Below are 21,454 nucleotides of genomic sequence, written 5' to 3'. Positions count from 1 at the left end.
AGAGTAAATAAACTCAACTGCTTCTACAGGGTAAATTCAGCTATGCAAAGCAGCTCTATCACATGCTCAAGAAATGGTTGTCTGCAGTGGAGAGCTTATAACCTTCTTAGTATTCCACCTTTCAGCCATCACAGCCACAAAAATTGAAACTTCATACTTTGATTTCTATTTCTTCATTACAACACTGTCCAATTACTCTTCATTCCATTGTGTGACTAGATTTTTTTTTTTGTCATCTACTATTTTTAAAACCTCCAATGATAAAAAATTGGAAAAAGTTTTCCTTCAAAGAAGTCAAGAAGAATAAGATTGATGACTTTTGTTCTTGAATCCAACAGTTTAAAGTAAAAAAATATCCAGAGTCCTTCTGACTGTAGCTAATTTTTCTTTGAAGATGAGATTTCAATGTTTAACTATCAACAGTTGTAATGAAAACTTCTCTGCACATTGAATGATTTATTTTATTTTATTATTTCATCATAACCATTTTGTTATGGGAAACAGAAATAAAGGAAACATTTTGAAATGAGTCAGCTGAGACAGTAAGCTGTTAAATAACCCTGGAAAAGAACTCCTTAATGCTGTAAAGATGTAAGCATGTGCTAAAATGTATGCATGAATAGTCCCATGTGTAAAGTTAATTGCCTAGATCAGCACATAATGACAATGCAACACCATAGTACAAATAAACTAAAATGATTACATGGACAAAGGCTGTATCTTTTCATTTTAAAAAGATAATGATTAGAATATTACATTTCCTTCCTGCCTTTATTTGAAAGGTGCAAAACAGAGATAACTCACACAGCTCCTCTTGGTCAGTCTTATTAACTCTGACTGAGGTCTCGCTCAGGTCTTCACTTCCCTGCAGTCTGCAGATTAGAAAGCAAGCACCCACAGCTCTTCCTCTCCTGTCACTGGACTCTAGTTTTATATCCCTGTTGTAACAACTGTCACATGAAGTGATTGCCATCTAGGACACACTTTTCACAAGGTCTCTTTCCCCCATCTTTCTGACAGCTTATTATGACTGAAGTGGAAATGTTACATAAAACAAGCTGTTTATGGAAATCTTATTTCTGTCACACGAGTTTTACTCTGGTACTCTCTGGCTGGAAGTATTAAATATATTAATTATATCTGTCATTATGCAATTCCTCTCTTATCACCAATGGTTTTTATAGTCCTGGTAAAACATACTCTGAGCAGTAAAACCATTGCACCTTAGGACACTTTAACATTTATAACAATTTGACATAATAAGGATACTGTCATTGCAGAAACACCTTCCTACACCCATGTGGGTACTTGAAAATCTGTGCTTTCTCCATCCTCCCACATAAATATAGTAGTTTAGGAACTTTTATGCTGTGCCTTGATTTTTTAATGATAGGAGATGTCAGGTACCATTTAAAACACAAGAAATGAAAAGGGGATAATCCAGCTTTAACTACAATACAGATACAGAAGTAATCACTTACCTTTCTTCTGTGATTTGGGAAAAGCATGAGAAAATATGAAAAAGCTAAAGTTTTAAAGTAGAAAACATTGAGACGTTAATGAAAGGAGACTTTTCTTTCCACCTTAGAAATGTAGAGAACATTAACAATTGACAGGGTGACAGACTGATGTCAGCCCATTCCACTCACAGCAATTAAGTATGCAAGATTTCTACAAATGAGATCTGAACTCTGGATTGTATTGGTGAATCTCACCTTCTCAAGTGTGTATAATGTACGTGTACTGCTTATTCTCCTCTTACAAGAGTGATTGAATGGATGTCTTTTCAAGGCACAAGACAGAATCTTTGGAGGCCAAAGATATCAGGATCCTGCTGCTTTTATACTCTAGCCTCCAAACTGTACCATCAAAATGGGGGGCATGTCTAGACTACTATTCTGTATTCTTATGCCTGAATACAGGGTTTCCATACAGGTTAAGAATTTTCCATTTTTGCCTACAGAGAATAGCTCCATATGTATTGTGTTAATAATAATATTAAATATAATAAAATAATGCATAGAGAAAAAAAAATCTATATCCTGCAGAATGTTGATATTTTTGAAGCATGATGGGGTTAGAATTGTTCATGTAGTCTTTCTGCCCTATTAAGGTAAAAAATTCACAAGCTGATTATCTATATTTATGAGAGCACATGTTCTAGACTGAGTGTTTATATGTCTCCATGTTGCATGGTAAATCTCAGTTGTAAAAATGCAGTAAGAGTCGCAAAGCCTTCCCTGTAGAAGAGCACCAGAAATAGAGATTGGTACCAAGTAATTCAGGATGGTTCAATAAATGGCTGTCGATCTCTTATTGTATTTTGCTTTGCTGGTCATTTACTTTAGGACTGAGACAGTTCTGGCCATTGTCAGAGTGACAGGACTGTCTACAGCAGTTGCCTATTTTGGCAGCAGCAATTTGGAAGAGATCTGAGAGTTTTGCAGTGGTAAGATGTGATAGACTCCAGTCCTTTTACTCATACAAAGGGAAGATGGACTTCCTCCTGCTTTTTTATAGAAGCCCCTGGGATGAGAGAGGCCTACGTGCACTCCATCCAGGGGGCTCACTTTTTGTGCAAGTATTGCGGGACGGAGGACGCGTGCGAATCCGGTGCCGGGGGGAGGACGAGAGGAAGGTGCCGTGTCTTGTGGCCCTGGGGCGGGGCTGTCGAAGCGCCTCGCCCGTGCATTGGATCTAGATTCATACATAAATATAGCTGCGGTGGGCTCGCCACGCTCCTTTCCCCTCCACCCCCAACCCAAGAAGAGAAAGAGGGGAAGAAATTAAAAAAAAAAAAAAAATCCCAGTGAGGTCATTTCAATGTGAGCGCAGGAGGCGATCAGACAAGGTCGACTTTTCCGGAGGAGGCGCAGCCCCTGAGGAGCGTGGTGCTGCATACCGCCGCGCTGCCCGGCCGGCCGCCAGCGGCGCCCTGTCCCCGCCGCCGGCCCGGCACCTTGGAGAGCTCCGCGCCGCCGCCGCCGCCGCACTCTCTACCGGTCGGGCGCTGCGCGGCGCTGCGCGGCTCTACGCGGCTCTACGCGGGGCCCGGCGGCGCCGGGGCCGCCCCGCCGCCCCTCGGCAGCGCTCGGCGGTCGCGGATGCTCCGCTCCGCCCCGGCTGCCGCCGAAGGAAGAAAAGTTTGGGGGCGACTTAGGGCCGCGGGAGCGGCGGAGGAGAAGGCGGAGGCGCGGTTTCCCCGGCTGATCGGGAAGGAAGGATGACCGAGGGAGGATGTGCACCAGCAGCCAGATCATCGGGAGCCTCCTGGTGCTCTCCGTGCTGGAGATAGGGTTAGGGGTGTCCAGCGTGGCCGTGGGGGCGGTCAGTTTCAGCCTGGTCCTCACAGAGCATAAACCTCAACTGGGAGACTCTTCTCCGGTATGGAGCGGGGTGTGTGTACGTTAGCCATTTCACTCTCTCTTTAACTCTTTACGGTGATGATCAGACCGTGCGCAGGCACCCCCGTCCCCTCCCTTCCCTTCCCTTCCGCGTGTGCATGCTGCTCCGGGAGCCGCGCCGGGTCCATTTCCGATGTGCATGGGGTATAGTCTGCACTCTCGCGGGGCGGTGGAACGGCACGGCGGGAGGAGATGTGTCTGTGTCGGGGCATGGGAACATTTTTTTTCTCGCTTTTTTTCTTTTTTTTTTCATTTATTTTTTCTCCCTTTTATTATTATTATTATTATTATTATTATTATTATTTTGCTGTAAACAACTGAACTTTCTCTGAACCCATTCTCACACTTGGCAGATGCCTCAAGAGCTTCCAGCATTAAGGAGCCTGGGCCATAGCTTGTAATCTTCAAATTAAGAGCTTTGTTTTTTAAAAAGAGCAGCTCTGTCCCTTATAGCAAGACTGTCAAAAAGTCCTTTAAAATAATGTCAAGTTTTGAGTTTTGAGCTTCTGGAAGGAAAAGAGAAAGTGGAAATTGGAAGGAAAATGAAAGATGTTCTCATGATTTGGGCACCCTGAGCTTCTCATGAAATAACCATAAATATCAAGCAGCAAGAATGGGTTAATAGTAGAAGCATGTTCATAACAGAGAAGAACCACGTCCTTAACATAAGCATTTCTCACTTCTCAAAAACCTTTCTGAATTCTCCAGTTTGAGATTAATATGCTTCTAGGAAGTATTTTCCTCCAAATTGTTATGTATCTTTAGGGAGAAAAGAGTAGGTAATATTGAAAATTCATCCTAAACATGAGTGGGCATTTTTGAACTCCAAAGCTGTTCTTTTGTTTGTTGTGTTTTTGTTTTTGTTTTGTTGCGGTTTTGTTTCTTTCTTTGTTTGTTTGTTTTGCCAGCCTGGATTGAACAGCAGTATTTCTAAAAGCATTGTTTGCATTGCTTGAGATGAGATGTTAAGTGCAACAAATTCTGGGTTATTCAACAGTGTAACCTCCTGTGATTTATAGATTAATACTGACAGAGTGCTTCATGTAATATTCTCACTGTCAATACTTATTAATTATTGACAACAGTCATAAATATCTATGGCAGTACATAAACACATAATTCTGAACTGCAGAACAGGTAGGTGAGATATGAGAATGAAGACACAGTGATGTAGGACACCAGCCAGCAGGTAATGTTATTATCGAAATCAGTTCAAAAAGGAAGGCTTCTGATCACTGTTGATAAAGAAAAAAGATTACTCAAAAACGTGTCTATCTGAGGATCTAATGAGGTGACATCCTGGCTTCTGAGAATTCTGACCAGTCAGTGAGATCAGAATTTTATGCAATGATTGCATTTTGTGAGAATGCAATCACAGCTGATACCATTCCATGACAATGCACATTTCCTGCACCACTGCTTAATTCATTTTTATGGTTTCTGTTATCCCACAGTTTGTACTAGACACAGATTAAGATTCTGTTGTATGAGATGTTGGCTCCAAGAACCTTACAAACAAAGAAAGAGACAGATGTAGAATTAAAGGACAAATCAAAATTGATTGGCATAACAGGTGGTTGCGTTAGCACATCAGCAGCCTGGCTGATTTCAAGCTGTTTGTAGGTAGAGATTTAGAGAGAAGTAACATAGAGGACAATGAAGTGATTTTCCAGGTGATTATAGAAAATTCTGCCCATATGTGAATGTGGGATTTGTTTGAACATGTAACACATGGGTGAAGGATGCCCACAGTCAGAGGCAGTAGAGACAGGCATCAACTGTTTGACCATTGTCAGCAGGATGGGAAGACAGGAAGAGGCCACAAAGAAACTGTACAGCAAAAGCAAGTAGCTTATGTTGTGTGTAGTAAAGAAAATGATAAATCAGCAATATGCAGATTGGGATTACACATCATAAAGGCTTACTAACTTTGCATTGAGCTAAAGATCTTTGTCTAAATTGTCACATGGTTGCATCCTCTTTGTATCACTCCAGTGGTTCAAATGTCTGTAAGACTGTGTCCTGACTAGAGGACTGGCAGTTCAGATGGGACAAGAAGAGAGTCAGAGACCTACTGCTCTCCAGGGATGCTTAGGTACAAATCAAAAGAACTGGAGAAAGGTTTGTTTACACAATCCCCAGAACTGTGATGCTGCAGAAATGGCATAACTCACTGTTCTATTCACTGGGTCTCACACTGATCACATGTTGGCTGTGTTAAGGAATATGTATTGCATAAAGCATGTAATTTTATTATTATGATTATTATTATTTTATTTTTTTTCTGCTTAACATTCTTGAATCAGGGTTTTCCTTGGAGAAATGAACAATGAGAAAAAAAAAAAGAAAGTGACATTAGAGGAAAAACTGACACTTTGATATGTTCGGATGCAGACCAACACTTAAGTGGAACAGTGTGCTCTAGTAATTTACCTGAAAATATACTGAAAACTTTTGACCCTGTTCTGCTCTTTACTGATGTGGGTGGAACTCAGCAGACGCCCAAGTTCATAATGAAACAGATGAAGATAGCATCACCATGGAAACCTTAGCCTGCGTTCCTAAAATTTGGGAATCTTAAAATCATACACATTCTATCTGTTATACTTGCCTCCCTCTGATGTCTTTTATTTGACATACATTAGCTTTTTTTTTAAAGAGTTGTTCCTTTTGTTCATCATCTTCATTCAGCCAGATAATTTACTAACACACCTTACTTTAAACACGTGAATCTCGCCCATGAGATTAGATACAAGTGAAGTTAAGCTTGGATTGAAATGCTGTGATCATTGCATGCTCTGCATTATTTATGAGGAAGCCTGAGAAAATGGAGTAGACAATAATGAAGAAATGGAAAGCCTAGAGAATGTCTACATAAAAAATGCATGGAAATGGGAAAATAGATTCTAAATTTGTTGTTCTCATTTAAGTTGAGCTGGATTAAGATGCTAAGAGTTGTTTAAAAAGAAGCCAAAATAAAACAGCTGAAGAAAATTATCCAAAGCATGTGTAGACGAATATCTAATTTCTTTTACATTATATGCAATCTGTTCTTTTAAAAATTGGCCATGGTTGCTAAATTTGGTTGGTGGCTCTGCATGCAGCAGGGGGGTTGGAGCTTGATGATCCTTGCGGTACCTTCCAACCCAAGCCATTCTGTGATTCTGTGATAAATTACCAAAATAACATACAGTCCAAAATCTCTTAAGATGGACATGTTCTTGATTTCTGGATGTTCCTTCTGGTGGGTTTTTTTGTTTGGTTGCTTTTAATGATTGCCTTGATATAATCTACTCTACAAGCTCCACAGGCTGTACTTGGTGCCTCCCAAATTTCTGCTACTAGGGACTGAGGCACAGTTCTGAAATCTACTATTCCAATTCAGTTATATGGTGTACCACAGAAAGGATCCATCCAAGGAACATGCTGAGCCACTACCAATAACATAGCAAGAATGACAGAAGCCATTGCAAAGACTTTTGTACTAAGTAAATAAGTAAATAGAAGAAGAAGAAAAGAAGATAATAGTTCAAAACAAATTCATATATATTTTTAAATGGTCATATACTCACCCATTTATAGTTGGAACATAGTAGTTGCATCACTATCACTATTTATATACTCACACACATATACATATATGGCTCTAATTCTCTTTTATTCTGCAATGATGAACAAATTCTTGCTACAGACAAGACTCTTCCTGAGAGAGAATGAGACAAAAGCCACATCTTCAGCCAAATGTGCCATCTATATTCACTTACAAAAGAGATACTTGATGTTTCACTTCTGGTTATGCCCCTCAGAGAGACAGCTTCTTCGCTTATAGAGATAAATACCTAAATGCATTTAATCAATATGCAATCTCTGGATGTTTGTCTGTAGCACCAGATACTCAATAATTCTTGATTGTAGCAATGTAGAATTCTCCATCCATTAAAAATGTGCATTTACAGTTTAGCTTTAGAAATTTGCTCCAAGTTGGCACTTAAAGAACTCATTTCAATGACTTTTTTTTTTAATCCAGGATTTGAAGGAAAAGACAAAGGTTCAGTCAGTAGGAAACTTTCCCAGAGCAGGAGTATCATTTTGGACTATTAAATAATGTCAGTGGTCTAAAATTTTAAAACATTCATTTTTGCATTTAGCTTTTACTGTTGCCAAGTTTCTTTTGGAAAAGAACATCTAGTAATTTTTTTTGTTTTGTTTTTAAAGAACACAGAAAAATCACACTATTGTTTATCATGCAGACCAAATGCAGATGTGATCCTACTTTATTTCAACATGTGCACTGAATTTTCATCAAACTGACCCTATTTCTGGCTGGCTCCTTATCCGGATGAAATGAATTGCAGCACTGTCAGTGAACTCAGTAGAACTGGAGAGACTTCTGTATCTGCAGATGAGGGAGGGTGTACCAAGTGTAGAAGCTTCTTGCCTTGCATGGACACAGAACAATTCACTCCCGCCGAGGAGTCTTTCAGCAGATTTTCTTTATCATTCAGACCTCCCTGAAGCACACACCAATCTGCAAGATGATCTGTTCACAGAAACTTCTACTGCCTGGCTTGTATTTAAGAGTATCTGCTGAATATAGATTGACTTAAGTATAAGCTGAAATCTTTTGCTAAGGCTTTTATTAACCTGCAGGGAATAATTCTTAATTTATTAGTTTCTGAGAATGAAGCAGTCATACTCTAAGTGTTTGATAGAAAACAACATAATTAAAAATCATTTAATATCTGTTACTCTAAAACAAGTTCTAAACAAGTAAATAAATATTCTTTTGTGCCAAAAAGTTGGGTGTTTTTCCAGACAGTGAGATATTTTGTGAATCACTGATGGCAGGAAGACATTCAGCTTCAGAGACTCATCTTTAAATTTCCCCGAGTTCTTCTAAAAACCATTTCCCAATTTTAAAGCATCTCTGAAGGCCTAGAACCAGATGAAAGGAAACACTAATCCAAAACAGATTTGAAATAATTTCCTCTATTTCATCAGATACATATGGATGACCTAAAATGCCAGAGGGCTCTCCACTCAGTGAATGTAGTCTGTTCTTCTTTGTCACGAGCAATAACTGGTGATCAAGCAGTCCTTATGTTCAGCAGGTTTTCTTCACTCTTTTCTTTATCTCTCCAGAAAGTTTCCGTGGACAGTTTATTTTTTCAGAGGAATTTTATTCACCACTACTTTTGCCTCCTCCTCCAATGAAGTTCAACATGAAGTGTAAAAGCAGTTCATTTTCTTCTGCACAATGGAAATCATCAAATCTTTTGCTTTCTGCAAGTATAACTAAAACTGAATCTTTTTTTCCAGAATGCAAGTAAGAAAAGCTCTTTTTTGCAGGAAAAAATGAATGAGGCCAAGTCTTTTGTTTCAGAGAATATGAAATAGGGATTGATCCAAGCCACAAAACTTGAATCTAAATTGAGATTTCAGCCTCCTTACCAACATTTTTTGGGTGTTTGGATATGAGCTTCTGTTTCAAGCCCAATTTAATATAAAATATATTAAACCAAGCTTAAAATATATATTCTCCTTTTCTGGGTGGTCTTTATTTCTTTATTCCAAGATTCAACAGGCCAAAAGAGAGATTTTCAAGTGTGCATATTAAACAGAAGCAGGCACAGCTGTAAGGTAAGTGGCAAAGTCTCCACAGGCACATAGACAGTGCATCACCTTGCAATCACACTTGTGCTAACAGGAGAACTCTGACTCTGCTAGGTTCCTAGAACATTTTCATTGGAAGTGGGAGTGAAGCTCTCACAGCCTACTGAGATTCAAAAGAAGTCTAAGAAGTTTTTGCATTTTGTGATATCTTCCCCTGGATTTTTACCAATCATCTGAGAGAGATTCTGCTCTTATCTATTACACATTCAGTCCCTGCCTCCTTCTGATAATCTTAACCTGAAATATCATGTATTATGGCAGGTATGACTAAATCTGCAAGCAAAAGTAACCCCAGAAATAATGGGAATTGCTTGCAAATAGTGAGATATGTCATTTTTTTTAAGTGAGGTTTTGATCTTTTCACTTATGAATTTTCTGATGAATTATAATAGCAAAATAAAATTTAAAATAAGGTACAACTGTGAAACATGCTTCAACATTTCTCTCTAGTTTCCAGGGCTTCTTGGAGGGTTTATTCATTTGGCTTATCCTTTATGAAATGTTTTAGGTTTATTTGCAGTATGAGTTGTGAACACTTGAACAATTGATCAGTCTTTATAAGGAGCTTATCTTCAATGATATATTTCTTTTCCACTCTTGATTTACTGTATTTTAGACACAAGTCTTTTTGCCTTAACTTACTTCAGGTTTGACATAGTTAGAAAATGTAACTACATTAAAGAGTCCAAGAGGTTGGTAAATTGCCTGAATATAATCAATACTCATGTAGAAGGGAGCAATTCCTCAACATGACAGTATTAGTTAGGCATGCATAAACCACAGTCAACAGTTACAAGTCAAGTTTAAGCGCTATGACATATCAACGTGAAGATGAAACATTTCAAGATTACCAAGAATAGATAGGGAGTGGCAATACAGCAGAGCGCCTGATAGCTGTATTCCAGCTGGCAGTATTATAAAAGAGAAGAACTCAAAACTAAAAGATAAACCAGAACAAACACAGGAAATTCCTTTTGAGACTGATGTGTACCCAGTATTTTTGTGGTACAGTCAGAATAGTTTTTCCCATCTACTTTTCACTACTACTGACTATAGCTCTAGGACCTCAAGAATGTTACAGAAAATTACTGTAGCACCAAGAAGAAAATTCCAGAGTTGCTAGTTGGTCTGTCAAAAAGAAGTTAACACAGTCAATCACAAAATATTGTCTGACTTCCTAACTTTTCTAAAAGTCTTTGCACTGAGAAGCCTGGCTAAGGAAACTCTGAGCAGTGCTCTTGCACTCCATGTGTCACTAATTTTCTTTCTGTAAAGCAAGATTCCATTTTTTTCCTAGTAGATCAGAATTCTCTACAGACTCCAAAGAGAGGGATAAGCATTTTCAAAGCTTTGCATGAAGTTTAATTGCCTGATGTAGTTCAAATTCATCCATTGGTTTTAATAGAAAAATAACTACTTTTATAAATAAATAATTATATTGTTTTTTGAACAAAACTTTTCTCTGGGCATCATAGAATTAATAAGATTGGAAAAGACCACTAAGATTACCTAGTTCAACTGTCAACTCATCTCGTGTCCACAAAGCCACCTCCCACAATGCCACATCCACATGTTTCTTGAAAACCTCCAGGGATGGTGACTTCCTTGGGCAGTCTGTTTCCATGCCTGACCACTATTATCCAAAAAGTAAAAATAAAAATATACAGAACCACAAAACAACAATAGATAATAGTTATCCTTTGCTACTCCCCAAATGTTTTTCATCAATGGTTTTTAGTACGTTCATGCTCACTAGTTCATTCAGTTTTACAACTTGCTTGTCTTGTAGTCATATGAATTCTAAAATTTAGGCATGACTTTTACAGGCTTACAGAGAAGAATATTAGAGAACCAGGGATAACCAACTCCTTTGAGTTCTCTGCAGGTTATCATAGAATCACAAGGGTGGAAAGGACCTGTAAGATCATCTAGTCCAACCATTCTTTCAATGCAGAATATCTTGTTTCTTATATTGTTGCATTTCTTATTTACATTTATTTTTTCTTGTGTATATATAGTAGATGTACAGAGAAAGAAAATGAATACAGAAAATAGAGACTGACACAATAAAACCTTACTCCAGGTAGTCCCTTCAAATACTTCAATATCTATGGAATAACATAATCACTCATTTTTCTGACGCCGGCATCTTACATCCTGCAGATCACCTTTTTCAATATTCTTTGGATTTCAACAGGGAAATATTCTAGGTAATGTAAGTATACAGCACTGCTTAAAGCTGATTTGGAGTGAATTGGGAGTGAAATTTTAAAACTTTACAGAAAGCTTGAGTAAAAATGTACAAAGCAAGTGTGTTAGTTAAGAGATCTTCTGCCTGTGGGAGTTGTTCATATTAGTTTTTTGTTGCTTTTGTTCTTCTTATTATTATTCCAGCCTTAGCAGCAACTATCAGCTGTGTGTGTCCTGAGCCACCCAGTGCCATGGTGTGCATGACCCAGCCTTCTCTATGATCAGATTGGTATTATGTCCATACACCACACATCATTCATAGCAGACTGGTAAATAACACGCAGCATTTAACTATATTAACTGTGGGAAACCAATTAAATGGGCCTAACTCAGAGCAAAAAACTCAGAGCAAATGCATCTCAAGGCTTACACCTACCTATGCATGAACAACTTTATTTGAAAGGGAGATAAACCATATATTAAAGCAGCTCCTCAACTGAGATACTGAAACTGCAAAATTTTGGAGGGTAAATAAAATATATATGCAATATATATATATGCTGTATAGAAGCAACTTTTTTTTTTTTTTTTTTTTTTTTTTTAAACTGCTTATGTAATAGCCGGGCCTGTTCAATTGACAAGGTCAACTGAAGCTTTTTGCTAGAAATACAACCCCAGAGTAAAAAGGATTTGGAAAAATCCAATCTTAAAACTACAAAACTACTTCCTGGTAAGGACGTAGGGGTAGTTTTACTGAAAATAAGTAGTATGGACTTCTTAACCACAGAATTTATGAGGTATTGAAGGAACTTTTGACAGAATTACAAACACCTAGAGAAGTTCTTCTTGCTTTCATATAACTAGTGGCGTTTCTGTCATGACTATGCCTTCAGGGACTATTCTTAAACTTTTCTGTAGGAGGAGAAAGAGACATTAGAGAATGTTATTGGTCTTCAGCAGAGGTCATTAAAACACATTAAAATTTATTCATATCATATCAGCTGGTGTGGGGGTGCCTTCGGTTTTGTTAATCAAATTTTGCCTAATGCTTGACATTGTAACTGTCAGATCTGTTTGTAAAAGGGAACTGCACGAAAAAGGACAGATACCTTCATCCTATTTCCTCAGTATTTACATTTGCACCTGCCAAGTTGACTGACCTGTACTCTTGCCCAGAGTTCCACTGTCTTGAGTACAAGAATCCATACACGATCCCTCAGTAGTTCACACCTAAGGATTAGGGCAGTAGGTAGATTTGAAAGTAGATGAAGTAGGATTTGGATCACCAATTACAACCTTATGAAGCTTTTTTTTATTTTTTATTTTTATGTTTAATCATCCTCAATCTGCCTTCTCAATCTAGTTTCTGCTTGGATAAGTGTGTTTAAAGCTGAGTTACATCTTCCTGAAATACAAGGTTTGTAACGAAAATGCTGACAGCTATGATCATTGCCTAACCTGCTGTTGTGGTCACCACTATAGCAACACAGAAAAATTCAAATTTGAGACCTTAATGATGAAATAATTGTGTTGTTTTTTTCCTTTTTTTCTTTTCAGTTTCTGCTTTGTGGCATATGTGGAATATTGTGTGCCAAAAAAAAATCTGGACTTATCGTAAGTTTTTCCAGTACATATATAACACATAAGTATTTGAAAGTCATACTTATTTAACTTGAACTTTCTACTTGAGAGTTACTGTTTCCAAGTGTTTCTGGTAAAAAATCAGTTAACACTGCAAGCCAGCAGTCCAAAGAAAGCAATCAGTACCTTAAATTCATCAAGCAGTACACAGCAGTTCTGAAATGGCATATTTATGTCATGCCTATTTAAGCTATACATCCCTAATTCTCCCTGTGTGGATGGAAAAACTCTTGACAGAAACCTATGACAGATCAAGAAAGAAGATTGAACATTGGATTGAATTATTGAATTTTCATTCCTTTTTTACAATAGTTCCTTCTTTTGTAAAGAAGGAATGATAACTCACTTTTGTAAAGTATGACTAGGCTACCACTTCAGTGAAATTGCTGACTAAGTTTAATTTCAGGTATTTTTCACTGTTCGTGGTTTTAATAACTTTTTTTTTTTTTTAAATCAGAATTGTGAAAAAGCCAGTTTTAAGATGATGACATTTTATTTCTACTAAGAATCAGAAATACAGTCATTTTTCTGAGTGCAGCAAAATGATGTGATTGAAACAGGCCTTTTGTCACTGTACATCTTTTGTCTTTATGTTAAAGACCCAACCCTATTATAAGTGATAATGTCTGGCTTTAATTCTCAGTCAGTTTGGATGTCCTGCTGTGCACACGTAGAAGTCTTGTAAAACAAGTATAAGTATGAAGGGAATCAATCTCTCTCTTACTATTTTTGAATAGCAATGAATTACTCCAAAGTCTGTTCCAATTACAGTGTCATTTTTTTAAAACATGTTGACCATACTCATTTCCCAAAAGCTGTCTGTTCTCGTGGTCTCAAGCAGTAGTCACTTCCCAGTGGACTGCAGAATAGAGTCTAATTGTCACCTCCCTGACAAAATTCTCATCTCAGTTGGGCACAGAAGTAGTCTGCAAAGCTCCATTAAACTGTTTATTTAATATTAAATAAGTAGATACATAAAACCATACTGAGTCATATCAAAGGCCCATCTAGATCAACATCTGGGAAAGTGAATAAGGCAATCATTTAGCAATAGGCCCATAATAAGGTCTTTTGACCTCAAGTGATTTGTGGCTGAAAGACATCCTGAATCAGAGGTGGTATCTTTGTGATTATAGTAATGAGGTCTTTAAATATGTTTCCATAATTGCAGCCTGTTTCACTTCCCAAAAGCACTTTAACTACATTAACAAAAATAAAATAAAATAAAATACAAAATGTAGTCCACTCTGTACTGCAGTAGAGATGCCTAAATTTTTTAATTTCTGTTGTTTCTTCGTCCAGCACAGTCACATTAAACACATCTGGAGCCCCCACAAAAAAAACTGTAGAAAGTCTGCAAGTTGGTGTTAGACTGAACAAATTAGAATCAAAGAGGCACAGACAGTTGATACACAAACAAGAGAGAATTGCACAAATACATGATGCATTCTCTTGTGAGGATTGGTGAGAAACTGCACAATAGAAAATTATGATATATTCTGTTACATTACTGTCCTGAATAGAAGACTGGAAATCAGAAGATTTGTATCCTAGTAGTCATTTCATTTATTATTTTTTTAGCATGGGCAACTAGCAAACTTTAACTTATATGCAGTATCAGTCTTAACTGTTGTACATAAGAGTACTGTATTCCCTAGGAGTTCTGTGGGAGTTGTGGGAGTTACAAACTGAATCTTAGTGAGCTGGTCTCATTTTTTATATGAATGAACCTGTCTCTGAGAAATATTACTGTGACATAACCTCTCGTCTTTCCTGACAGATGATACTTTTTTCTGCCTGTTGCATCTGTGGACTAATCGGAGGAATTTTAAATTTTCAATTTCTTCGTGCTCTCACAAAGAAGTCGTCTGCTCTCTATTCTTTGCATCTTGCCTCCATGTCTCTTGCATGCATTGGAATTGGTGGTTGCACCCTTTCTTCATGGCTCACTTGTCGGCTAGCCAGCTATGAACAAAGGCGAATGTTCTCAGAAAGAGAACATTCATTGCATCACTCCCATGAAATGGCAGAAAAAGTGAGTTGTGTGTTTTTCTTTATTTGTTCTGCTTCCCCTAAAAAAACTACAATATGTGTTAACATATATAATTGGCAATAAGTGTATTCAATTTTTAGTTTCATATGAGACAGAGCTTCTGGGAAATGAAATGCTGCCATTCTGCGTATGCTTTATTATGTTGCGTTATATGGAGCTATTTTTAGGTACTGTATATTTGCAGTACATCCATTTCAATGAAGTACATCCATTTTCAACACAATTCCATTGTATAGCTATCCAGGGGCTCAGCTGCTAAATATAGCACATCATAAATAATTGGAAGCCTTATTAATATGGATTATCATGTACCGTACCGTGAAAAAGCACGGAATGCTTTCTGTAACCACATCATTGCATGCTTCCAGGTTTAATAAATTTCTTCCTCTCTCAAGTACTCAGATCATAATGTAGGTTATTTAAACACAAAAGCCATAGCTCACAAATCTAGAAGACTAAACCTAAGTACCTAAGGGCATATTTAGACACCTAAATGAAACTGGTCTGATTTGCGGCAGCACCAAGCGTTTATTGCATTTCTCTGCTCGAAGGAAGCTTACCACAGTGTAAAGTTGAGTATAAAAGGACAAAAATAAATAAGTAAATTTAATGTAATTCTTGAAATAAGCAATTGAAATTAAGGATCTGATTCATTTTCAAGGAGTAGCATGTTTACAGACGTCCTCTTCTTCATGTTTTGGGTTAGTACTGAATGACTTTCATTTGAGAAATGACTAGAGAAATGAACAGCAGTCATGTGGATTGCCTATCTAAGCTGCCACATGCCAGTTCACATTACAGCTAAGTTCAACCACTGAGATCTCTGAATACTAGTGAGAGGATAAATTCATTCAGACTGTAGAATGTTTTCAGATCCCCTGACCACAATGTAGCAACTAATTGTCTATTAAGTAAGCATTACTTGTCACTATTCTTAGATTTTTTTTTTATCTGCAATGAGAATCCAAGCAGAAATTCAGATTAATTCACCTTAAAAATGTTTGAAACAAGTTTTTAAAATTATTTAGTATAGGTTACAACAGCAACATAAAACAGGACAATAATATCTAGGGAGAAAATACATTTCTCCTTCTCATTTTAAAATGAAGCGTAATTCTGATAAGCTACGTAGGCAAATATTATCATGGTCTTGCAGATGGTAGGCTAGATCCTCCCTTTCAAGGAGGCTCTTACGTCACTAAGCACAAAGATGAAGCCCATCTGAGACAAAAAGAGAAAGGTATAACAAAAGAAATGGCTTGGCAAAACATCTTTCAAAAAGCAAGCAACCGCTAACCCTATCAATTTGGGCTGGAGATGACCAAGTATAGCAGTAGTTCTCTGCCCCGTTTGCTTGCCTGTTGATCTACTGAGATTTTAGACAAGTAGCTGTGAGGACTGCCAGATGCCCACTTACCTTGGGTAAAGGGCCATGATGCACGAGCAGAGCAACTCTATAGCACATGCTCAGTGAATGTGAAAAGAGCTCCACCAGTGGTGGACTTGCTGCATGTGTGTAGAATCCAAGTATGCATGCGTAGTTGACGTGATCTGGGACTTTCAGACCTACAGACTGCAGACTGTCTGCTGCTGTCAGGTCCGAGTACATTAGCTCAAGGCATGCCCTTAAAAAAGAATGAAAACAACTTAAAAAGTCATATTAAATTAGACTTTAATTTAAAAAATAGTTTTAGTGTTTTATATACAAAACTTTTTTTTGTATATTTATACTGATATACAGTAATATGGACATGTACTGCATGTGTATTTGTTTGTGCTGTATTTATTGTATAATTGTTATATTTATATTAGAGATTGAGGGGTATTGAAATAACCGACCTGCCCAGCTGCCCGGTGGTTCCCCCGACACCAGAGTTACCTCCAAGGTACGCTGACCACTAGGGAGCTACCACGTTGTTATGTCACCTCAGGAAGTGCCATCTCTAAGAGAAGTCACAGTTTTAGCTAATCAAAGTTGGCTGATGCTGTGACGTCACTCTGGGTCAGGAATGGTGCTTCCAGGTGGTGACATAATTCTACGTGGTGAATGCTACAATCTGGAAGTAAGTTGAGTATTTAAAATATTCACCCTAGTTACAGACATCCAAATGCTCTTATTTGGATGTTGCCACCATTGATTCACTTTGCTTCTAATCTGTGTGCTCCTTCATTTCTTGAATTCAGCAACATCTTTTAATTTATTAGTACTTTTATTTTTAAGGATAGAAGTATTGGGGAAAATAAATGGTTCTGAATTTTTTCTGAAGTTCTGCTGATATCTGAATAGCTAATGTCTACAAAGAATTCAAGTGGTAAAACAGACAAAAGGAAACATACGTTTTGTCACTCACTCATGGGTAGCCTTCTGACAAAGCATTACTTTTTACTTGCGGCTGATAGTTAATATTAAATTACACTGGTGTTCTTGCTCGCTTTCCCAGCTGACCAATAACTTCAGTTTATAACAAAGGTTTAGGCACCTACAAGCTGGCAGCTGTACTGCCTTGTTTCCCTTCTAGAAAACAATGTTTTCTAGATGTTTCTTTGGCTTTTAAGGAGAATAAGGCACCATATAAAAACACCTAGCATCAGTATCCAAATTGAGATCTGGGTGATAGAAAATGCTCAAAATTTGGAAAGTTTATATGCCTTCTCTTATTTGAAGCCTGAAACTATTGATTGGTTTGTTCACTTGGTTTCATGGCCCTAAGTTTACTATGTAGATAATAGTATGCCTCTTCTTTCAGAAAACATAAAGGAAACAATTAAGTTTTGTGATCTATTTTAAACTGTAGCTTTATGTGAAACTTTGAGGTCTGTGCTTCCCATACTGTATATAAATGCAATAAGTGGATTAAAAGGAGAAAGAGAAAGGGGCCAACTGGGAATAAAGACCAGGTCCTATAATTGCCTTATCTTTACCAAATTTACCAGCTACCATTCTATAGAGTCAGGGCTTTTTCTTCTATCCTTCCCCTTCTCTTTTTTTAGCCCAGTGAATCTTGCTTTGTTTTCTAGACAGAAACCTCCACAGGAAGGGCAAAAAATACAACTATTTTCTTCAACATTTCCTCCAACTATACCTTGGAGGAATAAGAGGTGAATTACAATATTTCCATGCAGAGAAAAGCTACTGGTTCTCAAGCAAATATTTTAAAACTAGCATAACAGTATTACCTCCACCTTACCTGTCTAAGTTTAAAAAGAATAGCCCAAACTGTATATTTATGTGCACTCATTGGCACTGTTGGATGTTCTCTGGGATCTGTCACTGGTTGTAAGCAACAGATCAATTTATTTCCGCATCTTAATTCAATTTGGTGTGAAATAGGCTTAAGACTGCTCAAAATCAGGCATTTCTGGGCATAAATTCCATGAGGATTAGCAGCCTTGAAGATTATAGAAATGCTTAATGAATATAGTCATCTGAGGGCTTAGACAGCTGCTAAGTAGGTATGGTTTGAACCACTATTTGAGAGTTAGAAAATCTAACTCCAAACAAATCCTGGTTTAGGTGCCTTAGGATTCTGACTCATGAGCAGGTCACCTTTCTTTGGGATGACTCATCTGCCACTTGAAGAGCAACTGCTGAATTGCTAAAATTGTAGCCTGGCAAATTAAGGGAAAATCAAAATCAGTCCTATCCCAAGACAAGTTGTCTCCACTCAGGCATCAAAGCCTTTTGGATCTTCTTTGGATCTAGATTTACATGACAAAATGTCTATCCCAGCTGGCATCAAATGGCATCTGTTTGTAGTATGTCACCACAGGAAAAAGGTTTGAATGGAAATGAAAACTTGATTACTGTCTCGTTCCTTTGTAGATCACTGCACAAGTTTGAGTTGATGCACTTTCAAAGAACAATGTCACAAAACTTGCAGGGATGCCATCAGTGCTTTATACATGGTCTGAGAATAATGTACAACTCAATCAGTATCAACGAGTCAAGAAGCTTTCCAATGTATTTAATTTACATATGAAGATTATTTTTCCTTTACAGTAAAATTTACAAAGCTAAATAAAAAATGTAGTTTTTCAGAATGTTTGGCATTCAGAATTTAAGTATTTATTCCAACCTTAGCTAACTAAATTCCAAACACTGTGAGCTAATTGTAATTTGTATCAATGTCTTCTTTTCTTATTGTAGGAAATGACAGACAACCTAAGCAATGGTGGCCCACATCTGATTTATAACGGAAGCGTATACTAAGAGATTTTTTAAAGTTCCGTGGAATGAAATGGTTTTAGAATTTTCTTCAGGAAAATAAAAATGACTTCCAGGAATTGAGAAAATGGAATTATCTTAGCTTTTATGGCTCAAGTGTCACAACTGCAGAACAGCACAGTTGCATTTCCCTTTTAGAAACATGTTCAAAATTTATCTCCTAAACATTTTGCGGATATAAAGTATTTATTCACTTCCTGGATACTCTGTCTGAAAAACTTTTCAGAATTGTGATAGTATTTGAAATAGACTTCTCAAGACTCTTCTTATGAAGACTCAAAAACCAGAACAAATAATGTAACTATACCACACCTAACCCAACCACACGATTCCTGAAGAGAATGGAAAAGGGCAGAGGAAGGATAGCTCTGGAGAATCTTTTTTGTCCTCTGCAGTCAGCAGCATCTGGTGTAATATGGTGGCTTCAGATCATGTGGCATGGTACCAGCAACGCATCTGCACAAGCCTCCTTTTCACACTGCAAATGCATCCAGCCTGTTTGCCCAGTAGATTGTATCAAAAAGAGAGTGCAAATTACTCTTCCAAAACGCTTCCATTTCACATGCAGAGTGCAAGTGAACAGTGTGCTGAAAACAACGCCAATGTCTTTGTTTTGAAAGACAGAATGCTCTAAGGATGCCATAAATCAAAACCTCAACAATGCCTTGTTGTAAAGAAATTGTAAATATTTCCAATTTGTGAATGAAGTATATTTCTTAATTTGTTCATAAAAGATGACAAATAAAATGAAATCCAAAACATTTATTTTAGAGATTTTTTTTCTTGCTAGAATGATCAGCAAGGCCTTACCATCAGGCTTGCAGTATTGCACAACTCGTTGGAAGGTTCTTAAAGAAACAAAGCAAGTTCTGAAAAGATAAAAACGAACGTTGAAGCAAGGTTTACCACGGGCAGGATATACTGGCTTTTCTGAACAGCTGTTAACCAACTTAGGAGTCTGTTAAAGCAATGAATATATTAAAGCAGCAACTTTAACTGACCTCAGACTCTATTGTGAGACCTACAATCTCTTACAGTCACAAAAAAAAAACGGAAGATGCCATCACTAACAGAATATATGCAGCATAATATACATATAAAATATTCCTATAAAATCATCTGTAAGTTACACAGTGCTGTAAAGCCCAGCACTTAGGCATGTATTTGAGATGCAACCATTAATGCTGACTGGCAACATCTGATGTACCTAGACAAGTGTGAATAGAATTTTACCTCCCACTAGTCTATTTATTTGGTAGATGGATACCATGTTGTCCAGATGGATACCATGTTGTCCAGACAGAGCCATTACGGAATATTCAATATTCAAGTGGTATTTTTAGCTGTAAAACAAACTTCTGTATTACTCTACCTAGGCTGTCCAGGGTTAGGGTTAGGTCTTGCCATAAAAGTCTTGCCATAAAAACATGTAGAAATTATACGAAATTGTTTGTGAATTTACATAGTATAAAATAATCTTCAATTCAATCACCTTATTCTACATCTATAGGAGAGTTTCCCATTCCATTACAACATAAGAAACTTCTTCACTGTGATTTAAGTTCTCACTTCATGAAAATAACCTGATTAGCTAAGTAGTCAAAAGCTTGTCCATTTCATAAGGCTTTCCTGCACTTATCTACCCTCTGATAGGGCTTATGAGTATTCTCTATGCCCTGATATAAGTATTATGTCAATAATTACTAAATACATTATCAGTACATATTAATATTTATCAATATATATCACTAATTGCTAAAGAGATTGTTCGAGTTCATAAAGAGCAGAATACTGTCACAGCAAGTGAATTTGATAGTAAGACATCTCTGCTCAGGGAAAGTACTCCCTTTCTGAGGTCCCACAAGCCTAGGCTGTTTCCTTTTCTGTATTTCACACTGGACTCTTTATCAATGACTTTTCCTCCTCAGCTTAATTCTCTTCTTCGTCAGCAGCAAGAAACATGGGATTTATCTGTCCCCAGCATCTGCCACTTTTGCAAGCATTTCTGCTGCAGTTACAGCCACAATGTATCAAGACTGAACTACTGCCTAAATGGGCTGTGGAGTTTCATACAGATTAAAGAAGTTCATAACAAGCATGTAACCGGAGTAGATGGTTCTGTAGGACAGCATTTTTCATTGTATTAGCGTAAAAAGTGCAAAAGGCCCTTATCAAAGGAAGAGAGAGAGCAAAACAAAAACGACTCAGAAATCCATTTCAGAACTCTCTGGCTGAAGTTCACCTTTAGATCTGTAAAAGAACAATAAG

At 37.4% G+C, this 21,454-nt stretch overlaps 1 protein-coding gene and 1 long non-coding RNA gene across 4 annotated transcripts in view; one reads left to right on the top strand and one right to left on the bottom strand.

Moving 5' to 3' along the window:
• The first annotated feature begins 2,481 nt into the window (after positions 1 to 2,481).
• On the top strand, positions 2,482 to 19,252 carry TMEM196 (transmembrane protein 196). Of its 3 annotated transcripts, XM_085226162.1 has the most exons (5): positions 2,482 to 3,384; positions 12,825 to 12,881; positions 14,689 to 14,943; positions 16,774 to 16,847; positions 19,109 to 19,252. In XM_085226162.1, the coding sequence occupies exons 1-5, from the start codon at positions 3,238 to 3,240 to the stop codon at positions 19,113 to 19,115; spliced, it is 540 nt and encodes a 179-aa protein (XP_085082288.1). In that variant the 5' UTR covers positions 2,482 to 3,237; the 3' UTR covers positions 19,116 to 19,252. The 3 variants fall into 3 exon arrangements, with proteins under 3 accessions (XP_085082288.1, XP_085082289.1, XP_085082287.1); XM_085226163.1 differs by lacking the exon at positions 16,774 to 16,847 and having other exon boundaries at positions 19,109 to 19,245; XM_085226161.1 differs by lacking the exon at positions 19,109 to 19,252 and having other exon boundaries at positions 16,774 to 16,863.
• Positions 12,713 to 21,454, bottom strand: part of LOC104911478 (uncharacterized) — a 25,955-nt gene continuing 17,213 nt past the window's right edge. The window contains exon 5 of the long non-coding RNA XR_002116031.3: positions 12,713 to 21,436. This is a non-coding gene — a long non-coding RNA (uncharacterized LOC104911478). The remainder of the gene's footprint in view (positions 21,437 to 21,454) is intronic.

The sequence above is a fragment of the Meleagris gallopavo genome, chromosome 6, assembly GCF_905368555.1.
Source record: "Meleagris gallopavo chromosome 6, MGAL_WU_HG_1.1, whole genome shotgun sequence".
Lineage (NCBI taxonomy): Eukaryota > Metazoa > Chordata > Aves > Galliformes > Phasianidae > Meleagris > Meleagris gallopavo.
This window is presented reverse-complemented; position numbering and strand designations above follow the sequence as displayed.